This window comes from Ctenopharyngodon idella, chromosome 12, assembly GCF_019924925.1.
Source record: "Ctenopharyngodon idella isolate HZGC_01 chromosome 12, HZGC01, whole genome shotgun sequence".
NCBI classification, from domain to species: domain Eukaryota; kingdom Metazoa; phylum Chordata; class Actinopteri; order Cypriniformes; family Xenocyprididae; genus Ctenopharyngodon; species Ctenopharyngodon idella.
In genome coordinates, this window is record NC_067231.1 from 6,595,447 (window position 1) to 6,613,855 (window position 18,409).

The following is an 18,409-nucleotide window of genomic DNA, read 5'->3' on the forward strand; positions in this document are numbered from 1 at the left end:
CCCATCGCCCTTCCACTCAATGACAGAAAGAAGAGCATCCAAATAAAACAAATATTATTTCATGTCAAAATGTTTCTGATCAGGGCAATGCATGCTAGCAGGAATGTGAAGCAGCTCACAATCAGACGAATGACGAATGTTGTGCATAAGCACAATGAAATTTAAATCACAGAGAGAGACGTGATCTCATTCCTACAGTCTGGTCTTCAGCAAGACTTCAGCTGTAATCTCATCTCCTCCACCTCCTCTGCACACACCCCCTTGTGAAGGACGGAGCAGATGCACTTTTCTTTCCATCCCCCCCACCCCATTCCGCACCGGGCTGCCATCCATCACTTTAACAGCAATATGTTCTAGGATTTTCCACATGGCGCTGCGGTGGAAGACACTGCGAAACAGGGTGGTGCTCGGCACTGGGGGAAATAGGAAAGTGCTTCCAGATCCAAACTCTGACCCAGATAAAAACAGCTTCCTTCCCCTCTCTTGCTCTCTGTCCAGCGGCCTGCAGCCTGGGAACAAGGCTGGGCGTGGATCTTGCACTTTTTCTCCAGCCTGTCTCCATGTTCTCGACAAACAGCCCCTCTCTATTCAACAGCTGAAGGCTATCATCAGAAGTGTTCTGTACGGTTCCCTGGCACTCCGAACGAATCATATTTCAGAGACATCTCGTTTGTATTGTCCATGTGACATCATTCATATTTGCTGTTCTAGACAGGCATAAGCCACAGAAGTGTGCCTGCCAATAAATAAATAAGTTTTCACTGAGATTTGGTGCCATGCAGACCCATAAGAACGTGCTATAGGGTGCTGCCCGTAAAATGACACCTTGGCTTCTAATGAGGTCCAGAATCCATGTCTGTGCACCATCTGTGTTTACTGATGAACTGATGCTGATCAGATGAGACTGGGATTCACATGGACTAGAGACAGAGGTGGTACAAATATAACCATAAAATGTTTCCTCCCATTGTGCAATTACTTCTGACAGCTATATAATCAACATTAGTGCTTTATCTAAAGACTAAAAATCCACTCTGCCTGAATAACATAATCAAGCCTGTGATCATGTGTGATGACTGATATAACATTAATAAACAAAACTAGAACACTCCAATTATAAAATGTACATTGTGCAGCTTGTTTGCAGTGTAGATGTGGCATTACACCATGTCCTGACCAAGTTTCCAGTGACAGTGTTTGTAAATAGGCCAAAAAATAAAATCATTTCTGTCCCATGATCCTCACTGGGATCTTAGAAAAAAAATCATATTTACATGGAAGAGATAACTTTTATTGTCGTTCCTATTTAGGACATTACTTACTTAGAAGCAGCATTAAGTTGTGATCACTTTAGCAAAATTTTGAGGGCAAAAAAGGTGTGTTGTCAATTGTCAAGTGTTACGATGCATGAAGCACAGATCACACACTTTCAAACCAAGCAGCTTTCTGTTGGTCAAATGAGGCAAAAACGCTTGACCAACTTGAACCCGTTGCAAAATTTGTGTGGGGAAATCTTTTGTCCTCATGTGAAATTCCCAATCATGTGGATTCCTACTGAAATGACTGGATTTCAGCCAAGAAAAAATGCTGAACAACGGAAAATGTGACCCGTCTTTTGCTGCCTTAAACCAGGCATGACAAGCTATATCTTCCATGTACATAACTGTTTATACTAAACAACCATGACAGGACTTTTTTGTTTGTTTCTTTCTTTCTGCAGTGACATTTTAGATAGTCCCGCCCAAAGTTAAATCCTATTGGTCCAAAACTGTGCAACTGTATAATAAATATCAAATATATTTTGTACAATTTGCTTCTGGTAACCAGCTCAGATTTGATTTGATGGCAGATTAACCACAAATAACCACAAATTAAAGGCTTACATTGTCAGAAAAGCAGGTTTAAAATGAAGATGTTATTAAAAATGGTCTCTAATGTGCCAAATTCAAATCAATATCTAGTCTAGTCATCATAGAGGGTGCAGCTCAGGCCGTTACTGTACGTCAGTGAAATTAACAATGTGTTCATTAAGAATGAATGAAGTCCCATTACCGTCCCGCTCCACATGACTGAGTGCTCCTATTAGCATTCCTCTGCTTCCTTCACTTGTCTCTCTCTTCCTCGCTCTTTTCCACTCTCTTTGTTCACACAAAGGGCAGACGTGTTCCTGATCTGTCCCTCTCTGAAGAGCACAGCTCTTGCGTTAATGTCGTCCTGTCCTCTGAAGGTTCATGACACGAGCACGTGTCAAGGTGAGACAGGCCAAATTTATGCTCCACGTGTAACAAAAAGACCTGTTCACAAATGTAGTCTAATAAAAATTTTTAATTATATCATACTGATTTATAGGCTCTTGTAGTTACACAACCATGCATTCATTTTCATAAACAGTTTGACAGATGCTGGTACATTTGTAGAGTTTTGCTTCAAAGGAAACGTTTTAGGACAGGACAGAGTGCACTATTTCAAATTCTGCTTCTGTGTTGATGCTTGAAATGGTTAAGACATGCACAGGTAACGACGCTGCTTCAAATCACCAACTCACTTTTATAGAGGTAATGATACCGCACATATTTAGGTGCATATGAGGATAGACCAATGTTTAAAAAGTATGTTGTTGGGATGGGAGATGGGAGAGCGAACATGCAGGCGGAGGTGTTGCCATGGTAGTGGGCAGCGTGGGGAGCTGACACAATGCTTGCATCAGTCAGAGGTGTAAACAGCGAATGAGAGCACGGAGACAGGATGTTCCTTCCAGCGCTCTACAAATGCTTTTCACAGAGATGACGCATTCAGAGGATGAATCATTGTGCGGAGAGCTGGAATGACATGAAGAAAGATACCATAATAACACTATTATAGTTTTAATGGTGACGTCTTATAACAGAAGCGTAAATTTCAGCGCAATTAACCGCTGCGGCGTTGGGAAAACGCAAAAGCGGCTGAAGAAACCCAGTGGCACGTAAAAGCTTTTGTTGAGAAGCAGACGATGTGTGCGCTCCTGTTGCTATGGCAATACTACATACGTGACGTGTGTGAAAAAAGCTTGTTGCTGGGGTAATACAAGTGTGTGTGGCGCTGTTTGTGTCTTTCGTATGGGTTTGTGTCATTTCAAGTGATGTGTTGCTGAGGTAATTTATTTAGCGCAGTTACAGTGAGTAATTCTATACGTTGTGGATTAAATCATTCAGGGAGAACTGCAGTCTTGTGTATAAATATGCATGCTAAAACGACAGTTGTCTGTGTGTGAATGTGTGAAAGTGTGTGAGCGTATGGGGGTGGGTGGCTGAGCCGTCTGTATGTGTGTGTGATATATGTTTCTTCATTAAAAGAGAGTACGCCAGTGTGATGTATGTTCTGTTTTGTTGAATGGTATCCATGAATACAATTTCACACAAATGGGATGGTGGGATATTGTGTTTGTGCACTGTGACTCGTATATGCACGCTTCATATGCAGGGTGCGAAAACAATCCCACCACTCAACACAGAGGGTGTAACACTAAAGGCCTATTCACAGCGACAGCAATTTCAGCCATAAAGCGACTAGAAGTCATTTGTTTTCGATGAGACTTGGTGATTTGATGTGAAATAAGGAACTGAGCATCAAGCATATGCATAGTCCCAGCAGCAAGGCTTCGATATCTAAGAAACATTTGATGTTTATAGTTTTTAATCCTTGATTTCAAACTGTTAGTTACAGCGTTTACAGTTTTTTTTGAACAACTTCTTTGTGAAAAGTACTATAATTGTATTACAGAAACAAAAAGTTTCTATCTAAAGTATAAAGGCCCCAGTATACTTCAAGCGAAACTGAAGAACGGACTGATGTGACGTCATTTCGAACAAAATCAGGCCAAAATGAACTCCAAACCAAGTTCGAAACAGCTTGCCAAAGCAAACTTTCCGGAAAAGGCTGGTAAACACCTTTGTACTACCATTGGTCCGTGGCGATTGCAGAATAGGTAGGTGTGCACAGAGGCTTCGCCTGCTTTCACGTGGAAATCTTTTCCGCTTTATTACTCCTGTTCAATCCGTGGAGATCAGACGTCCGCGAGTGAAAACATGAACACATTGGAGAGCTGCTTTATAGTAGAAAATGAAGTTGTACTTCTGAAGAAACAAGACACTGACACTGTTTTTCAGGTTTAATACGGTAAAGCTGCTTGATTTTAAGCAATCTATTGTATAAAGTGCTATATAAATAAATGTGACGGAATTGCAGAGCTCATGCAAACAAACATATCCACATTGCTCAGATGCTTTTCTTATGCTTTATTAAAATGCTTGCTGTTTTCTCAATTTTGTTGTGTGTTTATTTTGTTATTCGAAGAAAGCACGCAGCACATTTTAGCAGTGAGGGTGGCATCAGATGTTCGATAACAGTATATTGCTGCTCACGTATTTCGAACTGTTTTACCCCTAAACGAAGAATGAAAAAGAACTTCACTGTGAGTATATTGGGGCCTTAAATCTGTTTATTTCAGATTTTTTTTATCAAGTTCAAATTATTTCTTTCGAACTGATTTATTTTCAAATAATTTGAAATAAATTTTATGTAAAATAAATATAAATTTCATTTTAGAAATTGTGCATGTGTTATCTTTAAATTATATTGGTCATCGGTCACCCTGCTCTAAGATATTTGCATCAAAAAATCCATATTAGTCAACTAGACAACTAAATATTTTAACATATTATTATGTTTTATTACTATAATATTAATATATTTTAAATTAATTTCTGAAGAATTTGCCCCAAAATCAGCTCAGAAAATGTGGATAAATGTCCAGAAAATCCATTTAGGTAGTGCAAACAGTACTGATACGGTTGGATACAGCTACTAGAGACCAACATCACAGCGACTTTGAGACCTCCAGCGATTTAATGGCTGTCAGTGTGAATGTACCTTAACTGCCATGACAGTAAACAAGAGCATGTTTCATTGTTACTTAGAGTTCTCAAGTCTTCTATGTGGCCACACTGAAGTCAGAGGTCAAATTCCTCCTCTTCCACCCCACTCAAGGATAAACGAATGCAAATGCAAATGCCCAGACCCAATCCCACTCAGTAATGTAGCCCACAGAGAACAATGAGTGTAAGTCACAAGCGTGTAGTCGTCTCTTCCAGTAATGCACACCAAAACAGCACTCCTGTTTTCTCTTTCTCTCTCTCTTGCCGGCTGGCCTCGCACACAGAGCCTCAATTGTTGCGATTATGCCAAACAGATTCCTGGGCTCCAGCCTCTCCTCTATCCATCCCTGGATCAGGCTGCACTGTGGAAAAAATCCGTGAAGGAGAAAAGAGGCCAGGACAGGATGTGAGCAAGCCAGCTCAACACACTGCAGCAAGCAAAAGACGCAGAGTTCCCAAGCACTTCAGAGGTCAGACCTTGGATTTTTAAATGGAGGCATGTTTTTGATTCCAGAACAAGATGGTTTGTTGGAATGTGTGAGAGTCCCGTGAGAGTCACAGAGGCAGATCTGGGACTGAGGAATACTCCTTTTGAGGACATTTCTCAGCTGTGAGTGAAAGTGTAGGGAAGAAGAAATACCTGCTTGAGGTGTGCAAATTGTTGAGTGTGAGACAGTGTGTCCGTGACTGTAGCACCATAACCTAATTTTCACCTGGGAATGAAACACACTCATAGTCTGTAGTGAGTTGCCTAATGGTCAAATGATTAAAAAAGGTCTAAACAACCCAACTAAAAAGGAATCTCTTAAGTGATTGATACTTGACACACCCGTCACTCGGACAGCAACATGCATATGCACCACACAAACAACGCTTGACATTAGAAAACGGCTATAAACCAATAGCTGACAAAGATTCTCTTTAAACTTTTGCTCTGCCATGGCAGACGTTGACCCGACAGAAAAAAAACTGACCGTAGAGATGACAGTATAACAGCCCTTGTGACAATGCTGAGAATGCTACAAGTACTTGCTTTTGCATTAAAACTTGAAAACAAAATGCCATGACAAATGAAAATCGAGCTTGTGTCAACACTTAACAAGGTCTTAAGGTGCAGTTACATCAGCAAAGCAATTTTGTGTGCAAAAAACAGGTCCAGTGTCCATTGTTAATTATGTAGAGATGAATAAAGCACTGCTCACACAGAAGTCACTTCAAACCAAGCAGCTTTCGGCAAATTCGCATGACCGACCTGAACATGAGCGAAATCTGCGTGGGAAAATCTTTCACCCTTACACAAAACTCTAGATTGCACTCCGCCATCTTACGCTAGCACAAGAAGTGAGTATGCGATGGATAACGTCAGAGAAACGTCAGTAGGCTATAATCGATTATGGTCTATTACTGCATTGATGCAGAATCTTCCACGTCCTCATTGCGATGCATTGCAAAAGCAATTAATTTCAACACCCCTATTTGATACGTCTCTCAACTGGATGCTCACATAAACCGATCACATTTTAATGATGCAAAAGGCACATACATGCTCACTCTGTGTGGTGGCAGTGTCTCAGTCTCCACCAAGCAAGAGTAAAATAATAACGTGGTTACAAGTTGTGTTTAATTTAAACTACTTTATAAATAACCTCTGACCAATCGGCACTAACAGTAGCTGCTGTTCAGTTTGTATACTGCTGCTGTCCTTCTACTCTCTATAAACCCATTGTAATAATTGTCACATTTAGCTGTGCTTTTAATATATCAGGGCTCAACGCTAAGGTTTTTATCTACTGACCCAGTTGGGCTGGTTCAGGTTTTTACTTTTCTTTTAAAAAGAAAAAAATGAATCGCAAAATTAACACTCTAACTTCGAGAGCCCTAGAAATAATAGGCCTAGAATTTGCTGTGATCAACAATTATTAGAAATATATGACAAAAAGAGTTGGCTACCATAACAGTTTGCTACTGAAGAACACTAACCGGAAGCTTGAGTAGTACTGAGATTCTAGAGGAACGTAGGCGGTCGGCATGCAATGAGGAACCTTAAAAGGTAGCATATTTTTCTGCTTACTCAAACAACCTTTTAATCACAAGCACAGCTATGACACTTACAAACATTGTCAAGTTTTGGAACATAGCTATTATCTTCATATCACATCATATTATTGATACTGTATATTTGCTACATTTACTGTAAACTCATCAGCATTTTTTTCTACTTCCTGCAGAGATTAACCACAAACATCCCCATAGATTAGTCCAAATCACCTACGGAAATGTGAACACTGAAAGCATGCACTGTAAACCACACTACTGCAGTAGTCACAACACAAGAACCCGTTTCATTATTCCCCTCAAAAATATCACAACAATTTCCCCCAACACGACACGCCCAGGTTTGTGTTCAGCGCGATGATATGAGAGCGACGATGCTGGCAGATGGCCTTTCAATATCCGTCATGCAGGATGGAGGTGAGCCCGCAACACTGGGGATAAAACATGTCGTGAATATGAATCCAGCAGTGGAGAGCATCTCCTCCCATCTGTCATGTGTGTTTGTTTTCAGACCCTCTCTCTCTGCCACTGTGTGTTTTATCTAAGCTAGATTAATTAAGCTGTTTATGAGAGTGGCTTAGCACAGAACAATAGAAGAGGCTGTTTGTTGTCCTTATTAGTGCTCTGAGCATGAAGCGCCTATGGAGACAAACTCATGTAGCTGACCAGCTTGTACACCCATCCACCCAGCAGCATCCATTAGTGGAAGCTGGAGGAACGTATTCTGATGGCGGGGGAATACTAGCAAATGATTTTGAGGAACAAGGGAAGGACAAACAACCTGAGGGTAGTTTAACCAGAACCAGAAAATTCATCTTGGAAGACAAGATGACAAGGCTAACACAGATCCCTACATGGGAAGTCACCTTTTAGCTCAGTGTAAACACAGGCTAAAGTAACTCTGACATGTTATAGAAAATGCAAAGCAAATGAGACTAGGGTGTCAAAAGTACCGACTTCAATATCAAGTCGGTACAGAAATTTTAAAAATGTGACGATACCAGCATTTCTCCCCAGCATTTTGAGTGCTGTTGAGCAGATTCTTAAACACCTCAGATTGACCATTGTGTTCATGCGCTCAACAGATATGTCTATCTGATCCCTAATATATCCACTGATAGCCTGCTTTCAAACGCTCCCGTGTGCATCTGTGTAAACGCTTGGTGAAGAGCGTCAAAGATGTCTATTTACAACATGTTTTTGAAGAGTTGATCATTGAAGCCAATCACAGACATATCTGTTGAGCGTGTGAACGCAATGGCCAATCAGAGGTGTATAAGAATCTGTTCAACAGTGCTCAAAAATCCTAGGGGGAAATGCTGGTATCGTCACATTTTTAAAATTTCAGTACCGACTTGGTACCGAAGTCGATACATTTGACAACCCTAAATGAGACCAAGAGACTCTCACCTGATAGGGCTGAAAGGCTCCTTCTTCCGTCAAGAAGTCCAGGTGTCTGTCAGAGAAGAACTCGATAGCTGTGATGGACCCAAACACTGTCTTCCCCACCAGAGGCTTGAACGTCTGTAAGAACAGAAAACACTCAGGTTAGTCAATCCTCTGGGCTTCAGAAGCTAAAAAAAAATAAAGAGCATCATGCTTGACAGCTCAAACAGAACACAAATAAGTTTGATGCATCCCTTTTCGCAGTCAACCAACCTAAACAGCACAAAATCACACGGTGTTTAATGCTGGGTGAATGGTCTTTTATACCCTACTGTAAGTTAAACAACATTTCACACTATTTTGAATGGGGGTCAGCACTGTATTTACTCTGGGGTTACTGCTGTGAATTTGTTAGAATGTAAAAGGGAACTGTTTACCAACGTACAACCAATCACACACTAACCTCAGTGCATACCTCAATAAATATTCATATGCTTTGTACAGTCAGAGAAACTTTCATGTGCACGGTTTTAGTTTCAGCATCCGAGGAAACCGCTAAAAATGAGGAACCGTAACAGAAAGCACACCTACAGGTTTCTATTTTTTGCGATTCAAACAATGGTATTGCAACAACAAAAGTACAGTGTGAGCTCTTGAAACCTGAGTACCCAGAATTAATAGCTAACCCAAGTAAAGTATAAACAGTATGATAACAAAGGATTATGTAAACCTATGGTGAAATATGAACAATTTCAAGTGAGCAATACCCATTTGTGTTCCTTCTTGCTGTTCTTCCTGCTAATGAACCAATAAACAGGGCTGCATCTTTCAAACTAAATCTTTTTGAGACTTGCACAAATAAAATGGTATATAATAAGGCCCCTTTTGTTAACAGTGAATGCATTAGCTAACATGAACTAACAATGATCAACAAATATATTTTTAAAGCATTTATGAATCTTTGTTAATGTTATTTAGTAAAAAATATAATTGTTTATTGTTTCATGTTACTTGTCAGTGCATTAACTAATGTTAACAAACTTTGATTTTAAAAATGTATTAGTAAATGTTGAAATTGACATTGACAAAAATTAATAAATGCTGTATTATTCATTGGTAGTTTGTGTAACTAGTGTTATTAAATGTTAACAAATGAAACCTCATTGTAAAGTTTTACCAATAGAATGGTATCCATACCATATCCATAATACCATATGGATACGATATCTATACCAAATATAAATCGTTTCTCAGATTCTGGCTGGGGCACACGTTAAACTGCAAAACGAGGTAACTGCAAGTTTAAAATACACAAGACATGTTTTATTCAATACATACTGTAAAGTATAAAATTTGAAGTACTAATATATCAAAACATATGAGTTAGAGGTAAATCGATATTAGATTTTGCTGATATGATGATAATGTGTTTAAATAAAGACAATAAACTGACTATAGTGCCAATTCTAGTAAAATCTAGATACTGAATGTGTTAAATGGATTTGTTAGTCTTTGCTTACTAGGCGGCCCAGAAAGAAGCCACAAGAGTTTTTGAATTAAATGCCAGATACCAATAGCATCCAGAAAAAAATATTTTATGCATGCTGTGGGACTTTTATTATTTTGAACAAGCCCAAACTATACAGAGACTCTTATCTTGAAATGTCTTTGCTTTACTACTTGTAGCTATTCAAAAGATGAGTGAGATAAAATATGCATTCTTACAACCATCTGCAACATATTACAATATAAACACCATAAAGTAAACATTGCCATAATTCATCAACAGTAGATCATTAGCAACCGCTCGGTATAACTTTGCAGTATTCTTTGGTTGCAAATTGCTCTGAAACCGTGAGCCTGTAGAACGTGCAACAGCGCTGCGTTTTTACTTTAAACATGCAGTGCTTGCATTTATTAAATTAAATCATTGTCTTCTGAAGTTTAATAACCACATTTGGCACAATTCCTGTTTTTCTGGCCCCATCATATTTAACCTCTTAAAATTATAACACATTTTAAAGACCCACAGGAAACCTGAATAAAATAACAAAAGGATGCAACACCACTCAAGAACAGTGACCATGTGCTTGTGTGAACTAAACTTTGCATGTTTGGGCTCTGAGAGAATGTTCTCACGGCACAGTAAACATCTGCAGCTTCACCTTAGATTAGAGGTCTTTCCTGAGACTCTAATTGAATCAGAAGGCTAAATTGGCACTAGTATGACTACACAAGAGCTGGACTGAGTGGACAGTAATTGGATTCATTACAAGCCTGGCCTCACAGTACAGTACAAAGCTGCAGTTGAACGTGTGTGTGTGTGTGTGTAGTGTGTGTGAAAACGGCATGCCATCTGGTCGAAGTCTTCATACTACAAGCAGTCATGGCAGTCATGAGACTAGCTGCACATGATCACCATCACAATCTATTCTTCATGTCTGCTGGGAAGGGAACACATCTATAACTATGTTGTGCTACTCTAAACATTATATACTAAGAGCTTATGGATTTAAATGTCATTTTAGTTTCTCATTTACAACATTCCTACAAGCAGAACTGGAGTTCATTAACAAGTTAAGATTGTATTCAAAGCACTTGTTGTGGCATTTAGACTGCATTCTTAATAAGAGTGTTTTGGGATTTGCCATTTTTGTTGCATTGGCAATCACTGTACACTGTAAGTGCTGTACATCATTGTACACTGTAAATTATTTTCGAAGCAAATAAAACAAAGATTTTTTTTTAACAGAAAACACTATCAGTTTTTCTACTTACAATTAACACCAATTTTCCTCTGTGCAGCTGATTTTTTAGAGTTAAAGGAGCCATCTGTAAACAAATAATTTAACCCCTAAATAGTTTAACAGCATTAAAAAAAAAAACTGCACACACTGCATCTTATACAACTATGTGCATGTGATCTTAATCCATGCTGAACTTTTGGCTTCACAACTGACCATTTCTATTTCTATCAACAGAGGTCAGATAGACATGCCCATGTCTGGCTGCCTCCAAAACAACCCTTAAAAGTGAAATGTAACCACACTGACCAACATGAAGAGTTTTTAGACCAATAAACACTGTAAGCGTCTGACCACCGATCTCTGTGATCTGTGATCTCTGAGGTCTAGCTGAATAATTCTGATTGTTTAAGATTTGAGGTCAGATGATCTGTATTGACGGTCTCTCATTGAACCTGATCCTGCAGCAGCAGGGGAAAGACTAGCTGTAGATTTACACTACTAAAATAAACCTTTCATCAGCCTCACAAGCAGTCAAGTGAACTGCTACTGAATTTGACTTCTATATGGAGTACTGACCTACAATTAAAACCCAACTGAAAGATTCGGTGCACATAGTTAATGGTTAATACAACTTTCAAGGGATTCTAAAATACATTATAATGTGAAATTGTGCAAGGGACTATATATATTAGCTGAATGATGGCACATAATGAATTTGCTTAATAAAATGAAAAATGATTATGCATAAAATAGGGCCGTTTAACGATTAATTGTGATCAATCACATCCAGAATAAAAGTTTGTGTTTACATAATACATGTGTGTCCTGTGTATTTATTTTATAAACATATACATGTATATATTTAAGAAAAATATAAAACATAAAAATCAATAAATATTTATATATAATTTAAATTATATATAAATATAATATAAATATATGTATATATTTCTTAAATATATACATGTATGTGTAATATGTGTTTATAAATACAAAATAAATATGCATAGTACACACATATATTATGTAAACAAACTTTTATTTTGGATGTGATTATTCACGATTAATCGTGATTAATTGTTAAACAGCCCTAGCATAAAATATTTTTGCAGTGAAGTAACCATTTCATCAGATAATCAGATAAAATATCTTGCGCATATGCGCAGTACTATGATGCATATGTTTCTTTAAGTCTTACGAACTGGTCAGTGTTAAATATAGCTTTTTTGACATTTTTTATATACATGTCATCAAAACTAAAACTGCAATTATGTTTGTGGTAGCACATAATACACATGTAAACAAACATGCAAATGGTACTGGAAAGTTTATGGTAGGTAAGAAAAACTTTCAGAATCCGAAAATAGAATGGATTCATTTGGATTGAAGAAAATTTGTGCATTCAAAACATACCTAGTTTGTGTCATATTGTGTAGTTGCCAATACCCAGCTTAATTCATAGTTGAGTATTTCAATCTTATGCAGAGAAACTTGAATTTTATTTACTAGAAGCAGCGTAAATTTATCAGACTTGTAGTAGAGGTTCACTGCTCTTGTCTACCTCTTCTTCGGCATAAAGAGAGTTGAATCAAGGCTACAGGAACACGAGCTGTTTCTAGGACAGATAAATATAGCAACAGCAGATCTACATCTCTTAAAGGAAAACCAGGCTTTGTTGTTCTAATAAAAACACACAATATAGTCCTCCGGAAAATGTACACTTGATACAGCTGTGAGAAGAAATGTAAAAACATACAAAAGAAAAGAAAATACAGAGTCCTCTGAGCAGGTCTGCAGGTGCAGCCAAACTTTTACTCAATGATTTTAGAAAACAAGTATGTGATTTAAAATCTAGACGACCTCTGGTAGCAATAAATCTATTGCTGAAAGCAAAATGAAACATTCAACATCACAATGGCAGCATTTTGCACTTTACAGCCAGAGGATTTCATCAGAAACGAGATATCACCCCTGCAACACCTCCATGCACAAACACCGACAAACAGCAAAAGCACTTCCTTGAGCGACTGCAACTGGGTCACATCTGCCACTTGTCATTAGGGAGTTACCTCTCATCACAATCAAGCTGGCAAACAGACAGCGCAATAATTGCTGCGTGTCTCCAGAATACAGATACACCTGAGTGGATCCATGATACACACACACGACTGCAGCCGCGCACACGAAAACACACACAATACATGTATCCCCTTCCCTCTGCAAGAACAAAAAGAGGCCAATGAAAGGAGGGGCTCTTTCAGAGAAAGCACAGCCTGGCTGTGGCAGACAAAGCATCTCCAAAATACGGTTCTCGGCTGGGCGCTGAGCGGCGGGCCGTAATTCAGCTATAAATATTTGATAAGGCTGAGTGCACTGGAATGTGCATGGAGCTGTGAGGGGGGTTCATGCATAGCCAAGTGTGCTGGAGGCTGGACACTCCGGGACGATCTGATGAAGGTCATGAAGGAACGCCGACTGCGCTTACACATGCACGTGTGGGATGTCGCAGCGTCATTAACAGTGACGGACAGATGCTCTGTCTTTCTTTGAACATATCAATACATCTCTCTGTTGTCTCTTTTGCATTGACGCAGGCCCTCAAATCATGTGCAAATCGACAAAATGGTGGGCTGCAAATTTTACACGACCTGCAAAGACAGTCGCAGCAGACAGCCGTTATGACCACAAATAGCATCATGAATGAGTAACAACTTTTATTAATTCACTTCTTGCATTCCCGTATGTTCAAAATGCACAAGTGTGCTACTTACTAAGCAGTAATTTATCTTTTGTGCCTTCTAAAAGTGTCACAGGACCTCACTAAGTTAATTTATTTTAATAAGTGGGAGGAGGAAGGAGAAAATATGTTAAAGAAATGAATATCCTAAAACATTCAACACTACTAAATAAAATTTAATTCTGATTATTAATAGACTTCTTGTCGTTGTCTTTGTGTCTCGTCTTGTATTACGTCAATCTGTATGCCAGTAGCGTAGTGTTGTTTGATGATATGATGAGTGAAAATTACATTTATAAAACTGGAGAAATAAGTCTCTGTAAGGGCAAAATGCAGAGCCAGGAGACAGAAAGACAGACAAAGACCAAAATAAAATTAGCGTAAACATTGGTACTGCATACAAGATTTGTTGACCTTGAAAATCGTGAATAATTGCTTCTTTTTTGTTGGACAGGTATGGAAATTACTGTATAGAACTGTATAGACGATCATGCTGAAATATGTCGATAGATGGCAGTGCATTTTTACACAAAATTGGTTTCTTAAAATACATTGTCACTTATTTAGTAAATTTTTAGTATTTAGACATATTTAGTAAAATAAACATGCAATATAGTGAGGTCATGTGACACATTTAGTAGGCAGTATACATTAGATTCTGCATAGCAAGCAGCACATTTGTAGTGTGTTTTGAACAGCCTCTTGAAAACATGAGAACTGAATTAGTAACAGTTGTGATTGAGACATCCTGGGGGGGAACTAGCCGCCTGCAAACACTCCGGGTGTTTATGGAACATTGGATATGGCGTCTTCCTCCACAACAGATATGTCGTTTGCTGGAGAAACAACAACACTGCCAGAGAGCTATATGATGCAACAAATCTAGATCAGTGTCAGTGTGTTCATCGCACACTTGCAGTGCAGGCAGCTTAGTCATTGATAATGGGAGCAATCTACTTTTATCAGAGCAGATCAGGGGTTACTGACACCACAGAACATGACTGACTAACCTCACTAAAAGTTTTGCTTCTTCTAAATTACTATCAGTATGATGTCATTTCTCTGAGTTTCCCAAATGTTACATAAATGTTACATAAAAAAGTTAAATTGTGGTTGATATGCCTTCTGCTTTATTCGTCACACTGGAAATAGAACGTCCATGCAGTTTTTACTGCACATTTTGATATTCCATGCATACATATTTGTATACTATGATTTGTATACTTTCAGAACACATACTGCTAGCAGTAGCACAGCAGTATAACATTGCGAACGCACCCAGAGACAGAGAGTGAGCCATACTATTCCAAGTAATATTGCAGTACACAAGATTTACAACCTCACCGCAGAACTTCATCCCCATAAAACAGTGAAATTGAGCAGAAGGTTGGGACACCCGGCCAAGTCAGCTCTAACGACCAACTTCAGTTCAATGGTCACTTCCTGTCTAATGTGTTTCTAAAGAGAAGCACAAAGCAGGCAGTATGTGTGTCCTGCTCTAGAGAAAGCTGCACATTCCCTCTGCTATCCTAAGAAAAGACAGACTCATGAGAAACCACAACACACTGCAGAGAAAAACACATCCCAGCAGGAGGAACGGTACTTTCCCACATTTGCCTGACATATCCCACCTCACACAGACACACACACAATAATTGAAACCCAACCAACATTCCCTCATAACATCCAATAACAGCGCAAACACAACTTTATCATTTCAACTAATCTGAAATGGGGACCTGAACAAAACAAAGATAAGACAGGAATTAAAAGAGTAGTTTATTCAAAAATGACAATTTTGTCATCATTTACTCACCCTCTTATTGTTACAAACCCATATGACTTTGTTTAAAAATGACTGCTCTGCAACAAGACTCTCTCATGTTTTCCATGTCTTCTAAAGCCATATTACCTTTATGTAGGAACAGACTTTAAAGGATTAGTTCACTTCAGAATTAAAATTGCATTTAAAATGGCCTGATAATTCACTCACCGCCATGTCATCCTAGATGTTTATGACTTCCTTTCTTCAGTTGAAAAGAATGCGTGACATCGGCGGAAGTACCGCGGTAGGGCGAAAAACTCATTTTCAAATTTTTTTTTTTGTAAAGGGCAAACGTTTGCTTTGAAGACACTGGATCGGTACTTTCGCCTACGTCACGTGTGCCGATTCCAATGTGATTACGTAATGCGTGGCGCATTGCAGAGCAGTGCAAGACAAGCATTTGTGGTTAAAAAGTGTAATTTTTTTTTAAAAATGTTTAGAAAATGACCAATCGTTTCGCTAGACAAGACCCTTATTGCTCGTCTGGGATTGTACAGAGCCCTTTGAAGCTGCATTGAAACCGCAATTTGGACCTTCAACCTATTGCACCCTGGTGAGGTCCACTATATGGAGAAAAATTGTGGAATGTTTTCCTCAAAAACCTTCATTTCTTTTCGAATGAAGAAAGAAAGACAAACATCTTGGATGACATGGGGGTGAGTAAATTATCAGGAAATTTTAAATTTGAACTAATCCTTTCAGTTGTATGTGCCCCTTTTCAGGTGCATTTTGTCCTACTCGTGGTTTGACAGTCCCCCTCCACTTTCCTTGTATGGAAAAGAGCACTCAGGATACTCCTCAAAACATTGCCTTTTGTGTTCCACAGAAGAAATAAAATCATACAGGTTTGGAACAAAATGATGTTGAATAAACAATGACCATTTTCGTTTTTGGGTGAACTATCCATCTAAAATGACAGTTCTGGAACAAGACGGTCTCTCGTCCTCTCTCTCTTTCTCGGATCTGAGAGACATAATTAGAAACAGCCGCACTATGCACAGTGCTGCATTGAAGGAGCTGTTTGCTAAATGGGTCATAGTGCAACCCTGCCCTTCCTCCCTCAAACACACACATATATACACCGTTTCAGGCAGTACACTTCTCAGTGGATCAAGCAGATTAAATGCCCCTCCAGACTTTGCCCCAGAGAGAGAGAACAGGACGATATAATCAGCTTACTTCACTGGAATGAACGAACAGGCCTGTCAAAACACAAGACACCTCCGTCTGCTATCAACCTAACCAACACTAGACGACCACTGTTCCAACGCCCAACCAAAAACAGGCACACCATCCATCCCCGTCTCAAATAAGCGGGGGCTTTCCACACAGCTGCAGTTCTATCCGACACCCACCGTCTGTCTGGGCCGCTCACATGTCTTTCGCACTACTGCTTTAATAAGCGTACAAGAAGGAAAAATCCCCTGCAACTTTAATTCTCAGTTCTGCCGGTCTGTCCTTGATAGTTTTTTGTGCACAAGAGAGAAGGCTTGTCGCTTTTGCAAGGCTTTTAAAGGCGCTTGTGCTTTCGACCAGTTAAGTTAGCGCCCTGTAGCTGTAGACACAATAACACAATTGACTGCACACAAGCAGATGGTTGATAAACATCCTGTTAGACGAAGACATGAATGATCCAACCCGCCCTGATGTAACCGGCTCAACATGAGACATTTACCTCAACGTCTTCAGGCTATACAGTCTGAAAGTCGTAAAAAGGCTTATTTATGGAAAACAAGAGATTGTTTACCTCTTCGCTGGTCTTGAGGATGAGCCCAAGCCGATGGTAGAGCTCGGTCAGTGGACACGCGCCGCTCAAGTTAAAGAAACTCGAGTGGGACGCAGATGAGCGAGAGAAAAAGAGGAAGAAAGGCAAAACAAACAAGCACAAGTTTCTCTCAAAGGCGTCTTGTGGTCTTTAAAAGAAGAGGCGTGCTTTGAAAAGAGACCTTCCCTGCTCAGACGCTGGCCACATGTCAGACATTTTATGTGGCTGACAGGAAACACAGAATGAGAGAAAAGCCTCCGCTGCCGCAGAGCTCAAAGAAACAGGGCGAGGAGGACTAAAAAGTGAAGCGGACCGTTCGTTCTTTCGCTCACTCGCTCCCTCTTCTGCTCGTCTTTCTGTATCTGAGCATCAGACTGTTAGCGAGTCTGTCGTCAGCGGTGCCAGAGAACAAGTCCGATCCGTCCAGTGAGCGATGTTTCTCGGCCTGCCTGAGTCTGGAACTGGGTCAGGGCTGCCTGCTTCCTCCAGAGCCTGGTTACACAAGCGGTTAACACACACACACACACACACACACACTCAACCACTGCAGCGATCAGGAAGCTCTTGAGAGCCACGTACTGAAAGAACAAGCACGCACAGGCTGCTATTGTATTTTCCCCCTCGTCATGGTTTTTTGGTTTGCTGTTGCGCAGACGAGTTTTTCAGTGGCTGTTTGTGTGGTGAGAAAATCAGTGTGGCACTGTAGAGAGTGAAATGAAAGAATCTGAGAGAGAAAGAGAGAGAGTGAGAGAGGAAAAGAGAGGGTGGGGGTGGCATGGAGGCGAGTGTAAACCATGAAAAGGGCGTTGCTATGTACAATGTAACTAATCTCCCACCATCACAGGTGGCAGAGCCGCCCCACAGTATGACTCACCCTGATGAGCAGGCCACTGGTGCGCGCACACAAACACACACACACACACTAAGAATTAAAGGGATAGTTCACCCAAAAATGAAAATTCTGTCATGTCGTTCCAAACC

The 18,409-nt window shown here is 39.7% G+C and overlaps 1 protein-coding gene across 5 annotated transcripts in view; it reads right to left on the reverse strand.

Moving 5' to 3' along the window:
• Positions 1-18,409, reverse strand: part of jmjd1cb (jumonji domain containing 1Cb) — a 149,314-nt gene that overhangs the window by 35,293 nt on the left and 95,612 nt on the right. For 4 of the 5 annotated variants that reach the window (XM_051915026.1, XM_051915025.1, XM_051915024.1 and 1 more), the window contains one exon: positions 8,379-8,492. In XM_051915026.1, the coding sequence (XP_051770986.1) occupies positions 8,379-8,492 (114 nt within the window). Of the gene's footprint in view, positions 1-8,378; positions 8,493-17,410; positions 18,131-18,409 lie in introns of those variants that run through there. The other variant, XM_051915027.1, reaches the window with a different exon arrangement.